Here is a 6,088-nt window from a genome sequence, read left to right as displayed (position 1 = left end):
TCGAGGCGATACTTCAAGAGAGGTAAAAAGGTTTAATACCATAGCTCAGTTATGACAACCAATAGAAAGTCTCTTGAGACACTAAACACGGAGTAATTTGTCAAGGCAACTAAACACGAGATTATACATGAGAAGTCCGCAAGAGAGACGCCAAGGTTTAAAGTAGAGTTTGCGGTGTGACTAGTGCGATAAGTCACAAGAATGAATGAGTTGAGTGCATCTGAGGAATATAGGCTATCGGATAATGAGGACTTTGCCAAAGGCGATGATGAGTGGAACCAAAGAAATGTCTCAACCCAACTAGGATGAAAGGGGGAAGAGACTCTCTAGGTAGGAAGGTAAACGTAATATATAACAAAAAGAGTCCTCCAGCGAAGCCGCAGACCCCACTTCATTTAAGCAGTTATGGAATAGGCTATATTGGGAACAGTCCTAAAATGTAAGTCAACAAAAAGGCAACCAAAAGATCTGTAGACAGATGATATTCTTTACGAGAGGAAATGCCAACTCAAATTTGATTGCTCAATAAAACCCACCAAAGAATAGTGATAAGCAGAGGCCGACAGGATTGTGAAACATGGTAAATGTCTTGTCGATCTACCAAGGGTAGAAATCTTCACGAATATCCGAGCAAGGAATGACATGGTGGGTATTATACTGTTGCAATGAGGGCTTTAGTTCCCCAAAGAAGAGAGGGTATTGTATTTTGGTAAGACCGTAGTTATGATAATTACTTGGGTAGACGCCAAACATCGCCAGCCAGAAGTAATGAACTTAAGTATCAGGAATGAGGAACAACGATGGATGGGGAGAGATAAGGTGTACTATGAATAAGGTGTCGTTTCTTGTAGTTTGAGTTACTTTCGTCAACCTTATGTCATTGAAGTAAGAGGGTATGAAGAGTCCATGAGTTGGTGAGCTAATTTTTGTGCAACCACACCCTTACTCCAAGACATTACTTTTAGGCTTCAACTTGTTATGAAAGAAATTGGAGTACTTATTGTCTAATACATACAATCAAGAGGAACAAATTATGATAATGTATCCTTGAAGATTTGGTAGAAGATATGCATTAATATGGAGAACACTTACAGCATTAAAATTCATAAAAGAATAAAAATAAAGTAAAATAGAAAAGAATTAAGGATGAAAATCAATCAAAGCAAGAAATAAAAAAATAATTTTTTAAAAATTTAAAATAATAAAAATATGATTCTATCTATTTTATTTTTATTTTATTTTCAATCATTCTAACTAGGTTTTTAGTTTTTCAATTCAGTTTATATTATTAGAACCGTTTCCTAACTCAATCAGTTACGTCATAAGTCTGGTTCTATTGTATATTAGTATATTAAAATATTTAAACTAATTTTATAAAAATTAAAATATAAAGTTTTTGTACTTTGTAAATTTCAATTTTAGTCTTTATTTTATTTTTGAGGATTCAGTAAATTTACTTTTCATATTTCAAAATTCAATCCCAACTATTAAAACTATTAAAATTATTTTATTAAATACAAATTCATTACAACATCTAGTTACTGGGTCTTACATAACCAGATAAGTACCATCCAGATATAGTTTTAAGAATGAACATGTGACAAAAATGATTTAAGGATTACTACACAAATGCTAAGGAGAAATAAGAAAAATACTACAAAAGGTATTGATTTTCTGAAGGTCACCATTTGATCCCTGCCAACACTTAACCCCCAATAAAATATTTTGCTTGAATCTGGTAGGATTCTGTTTTTTAAATCAATGAATCTGGTAGGATGTTTTTCCACTTTGGATTTAAGTTGTTGGGCGATAATTTTTTTTTTTTTGCAGGTATGGGTAATTAGAAGAGAAGGAACGTGTTGAAGAATAAGTGGAAGGCGAGTAGGTATAGATGAGTGGGCAAAAAATAAAAATAATGATGTGTGAAAATATTTTACGTATCACTATATTATTAGATGGAACCATGGCTAATGTGGTGAGAATAATGTACCTAATAATTTTTCTAAAAATTAATATAACCAAATAATAAGAATGTGACATTATTGGACTCAATATAAATTATATACCAGTTTTTTACTAAGGAAAAAAACTTTAAAGACCAATCTAAAATTTGGGGTATAGTTGAAGGATTAATAAAACCTTTTTGTGTGTGTTTTGATGATCGTAAATATTGCAATAAATTATTGTAAAGAAGCATGAGTTATAAAAATTCGATTGAAATTGAGTCACACCTTTTGGGTGTGTAAATGGAGCTTGGAAATTGCCCCAACTGTGGCACTTGGCCCCTGGATTGAGACATAAACCGTCGACAAATGCGCCCATTCTTGAGAACTAGCGAACCCTATTTCTTAAACTAGTTATAAAATCCATGTCCATTCTGTGAGCACAGTAAATTCCCAGCGCCAAGTAAAAACATAACTCACGAGTAACACCATCATATCATCATTTTGGTAATCAGTATTCTGAAATTCTTAATTTTATTTCATGTGACCATAAAATAATACCCTTCCCCAGTCATCATTTAGGAAGTAGGGAGGAAACTTCCCCATATCAGGGAATGCGTCCAATTCTTCTTCTTATTTAAATGTTTCCCTCAAGAAGCCAGCCCTTTACGAAAAAAATTTATTCATCACTAATGAAATCCAATAATACGCTCCATCCCTTTACGATTTGTACGAAAATGCATGGAAGTTACTCATATGGCTTGTATCTGTAAGTAAAAAAGAATAATTGAACTGCCCTAAGTTAGAAAAAGAATGAAGGGCCAAATTAATTATCACAGGTGTCTTGTTTTTCTCCATCTAAACCCAACCAACAAAGATTTGAATGATTGGCGGATGGGGTGTTTCTTTCACTGTTAGGGACGTTATCAGCATATTTTTCGTGCAGTTTGCTGAGTTGCTAAAAATCTGAATGATAAATTTACTGTCGTTGCCCATCTTTGAGCCTTAAAATAGATTTAGGTTCATTTTATGTCATTAAATTAAATTATGACATTTTTAAAAATAAATTCAACTACTTTAAACAACCTATATCTCTTTTTAACAGAACTATCTAACGCCTAAATTACAAAGGTTTAATTGCAGTTGTGGAGTCCAAACAATAAAATTATAGTGATATTTTAAGCCTAAATATGCATCTATTCAGTCAATTTCAGTGATTTATCCGACTCGAACATGATCCTAGTAAGTATGAGGCAGCAAAAATGAGTTGAAGTTAGAGTGATGGTCGATGAATGCGATGTTTAGAAGTAGAACAGATGTACCCAAGCTATATAATAGAGCTAATTGTACAAAGGATGAAGCGACCTCTAGTGAAAGAAGAGTAACTTAAAAGCTCACAACACTGCAAGTAGTGTCATTCAGCACTGTAATTATAAAATAATGTGTAGTTTGTCGACATGAATGAATGGGGAAAGCAGCCAATAGGAGTAGCAGTAGGATAGGGACTGAGTCTTCCCAAACCCGGCATTTACCCCCCATGGAAAACTCCTTCCTCAATGGGAGGTTGGTTAGTTAGTTAGTTTCTTACCCATTTCCCCACTCTTCCATTCCCACAAAAAAGTCCAAAATTGAAGGAAAGTATTTTTTGGTTTTAAGATTTTTTATATTTAATAGTCACATTAAATATTGATTAAATTCAATGTCAAGTTGAGTCAAAAAACACAAACTCTTTCAATATTATCTTTTCCCAAATTGATAAACTAAAGAAAAAGTTAAACCCCAAACAAAGTTTTAAGTTGTTAATTTTATTTGACTTGTGTTTTACAATCTTTATATGTGGTGGAAATAACCAAAAAGTGCAATATGCGGCTTCAGCAGTAGCAGGCATGCCAAAGCTACCAACGCTGACAGTGCAGTGTTAGTAGAGCCGGAAACCTTGCCTTGTGGGTTTCATATTCTGCTTTATTGATCCATCAAACCCAGCAGAGCAGTTCTATTTGGCTTCGTACAACTAATTGCAAATTGCATTATGTAGCCACCGGTCTATCCTGGTAATCTCATTTTTTTTATTTCTTAAAATACCTTTTTCTTTTTACATTGGTAAGAAAAGGCAAGGTCAGGAAGTGTCGATTAAGAAACGGGCAACGTCTTCGCATGTTACATGTCCCTCTTTCTCCCTTCCTGCATACGCTTTTATTGAATCTTTATTTATTGGCCGATTAAATCAAACAGAATGCGAAAATACTTGTGTTGAAATTTTCAATTGACACTCTCTGCTCGCTACCTTCATAAAAAATAAAATCTTTATTTATTCATATTTTTTTCTTGTTAAGTGAGTAAGTTACACTTTTAATCAAAACAAGAAGTCCCATTTTTTTGAAAATTTTGTAGTGTATATATATATCCTGGAGTGGCTTCTCACCTAATTTATTTCTTCTTCCCACTCCCTTTCTATGCTTCTTTAAAATCCACAGCCTTACAAACATAAACATAAACATCTACTTCTGATCTGTTTATTGAACCCTGCTTCTGCGTGTTTTTGGCAATGGAGAAAGTCAAGTGTAAGCAGCTCTGCTTGAAAAGCTTTGCAAATGGAGAAACTCAATTGAGGTCTAACATGTTGAATCTTCCAATTCCTCCCAACGTTGAACAAGAATCTGCTTCACCTTCATATTCATCGTCTTCCTCGGAAGAAAAAGGGCAGTTTTATGGTCTTAGAGAGAACCCAAAGAGAAGCATTCGCTTTGTAGATCCTGAATTCGTTGATGCAGACTCAGTTGTTGTTCAAAGCAAAGAAAGTGAGACCGAGTCGTCCAAGTACCCAACTCAGAAACGATCCAGACGGACTTGGGATGAACCTGAACCGGCGAGTTCCCTCTCTGACACTACAACTGAAGAAGATATCGCTTTCTGTCTTATGATGCTTTCAAGGGGCCAATGGAAAAGCAAAGTAGCTCAACATGATGATATTGATGATGAAGAAGAAGAAACAGATGAATCTGCAGAGTTTAATAGAACAACTCGAGGGAAATACAGATGTGAAACGTGCAACAAAGTTTTCAACTCGTACCAAGCACTGGGTGGACACAGAGCGAGTCACAAAAAGATCAAAGCTTTCGAAACAGAGTTAGCACCAGAAAATGTGGGTACTACTTGTTCAATGACAGAAAAGAAAACACATGAATGTCCTGTTTGTTTTAAAGTCTTCTCGTCTGGACAAGCTCTTGGCGGGCATAAAAGGTCTCATGTAGCAGCAGCAACAGCACAAACCTATGTTAAAAGTTCCAACAAGTTGGTAGTTAACTTTATAGATCTTAATCTTCCTGCTCCAGTGGATGATGATGATGATGATGATGATGGGTTCCTAATGCTTAAATAGTCAACAACATATAAAGTGACGAACAAATTTTCTTTTCGTGGTTTACAACAATGTTTGATCCAAAGGTAAAATAGTTTTGTTTGATTTTACCTGTTTCTGGGATCTTAGATTTTTTTTTTTGCCTGGTTTTTACAGTAAAATTTAGGATGTAAGGGGTTGTCTTGTATGTTTTTCATAGATCGTTCTACTCTGTTCTAACTTCTAACTGTAATAGTTTTTTTTTTCTCTATGCGGAAAAATCAGTGATAGGAAAAGTTAAAATTGAAGAAGCAGGAGCCCCTGTTTTTACTTAGAGAAGAACGTGTTCGGTTTAACTTGGCTAAAGCAAGTATCCTAAATTTTCAGTCACCCTCATTAAATATGTACTAAATTTAAATAACTTTATACTTTTCTAAATTAACATTGTCTATTGTTTGCCATAAAAAAATGTCTATTTTTTGGGTTAATGTAGGATAAGTTGTATATTTTAGGTAAGTTGGGCATAACAGTTTGTCTATTTTAATTTGGTATTTTTTTAGTTGTTATATTTTTGTATTTTAATTTTTGATTTTAATGTAGTCATTGGATTCATTAAATTAGATACGTTGATATTTGTGTAATATTATTAAAATTTTAAAATTTTAAAAATATAAGGATTAAGAAAGATCAAATTAAAGAATAAGAATTAAATTTATCATTTAACAAATAGCAACATTTGACTTAAAAAGGATTTAATTGTTACCATTTAAATCAAGACTAAAATTTTTAAATTTAAAAATACACTAAT

At 33.5% G+C, this 6,088-nt stretch overlaps 1 protein-coding gene across 2 annotated transcripts; it reads left to right on the top strand.

The window, feature by feature from the left end:
• Window positions 1-3,704: 3,704 nt before the first annotated feature.
• Window positions 3,705-5,879, top strand: LOC107900834 (zinc finger protein ZAT9). Of its 2 annotated transcripts, XM_041098343.1 has the most exons (2): window positions 3,705-3,994; window positions 4,499-5,879. In XM_041098343.1, the coding sequence occupies exon 2, from the start codon at window positions 4,561-4,563 to the stop codon at window positions 5,320-5,322; it is 762 nt and encodes a 253-aa protein (XP_040954277.1). In that variant the 5' UTR covers window positions 3,705-3,994; window positions 4,499-4,560; the 3' UTR covers window positions 5,323-5,879. The 2 variants fall into 2 exon arrangements, with proteins under 2 accessions (XP_040954277.1, XP_016682053.1); XM_016826564.2 differs by lacking the exon at window positions 3,705-3,994 and having other exon boundaries at window positions 4,004-5,879.
• Window positions 5,880-6,088: the final 209 nt, after the last annotated feature.

The sequence above is a fragment of the Gossypium hirsutum genome, chromosome D08 (assembly GCF_007990345.1).
Source record: "Gossypium hirsutum isolate 1008001.06 chromosome D08, Gossypium_hirsutum_v2.1, whole genome shotgun sequence".
Classification (NCBI taxonomy): domain Eukaryota; kingdom Viridiplantae; phylum Streptophyta; class Magnoliopsida; order Malvales; family Malvaceae; genus Gossypium; species Gossypium hirsutum.
This window is presented reverse-complemented; position numbering and strand designations above follow the sequence as displayed.

Bases quoted from the DNA above. Each gene is read 5' to 3' on its own strand.
- LOC107900834 (XM_016826564.2), top strand. From the start codon at position 4,489: ATGGAGAAAGTCAAGTGTAAGCAGCTCTGCTTGAAAAGCTTTGCAAAT.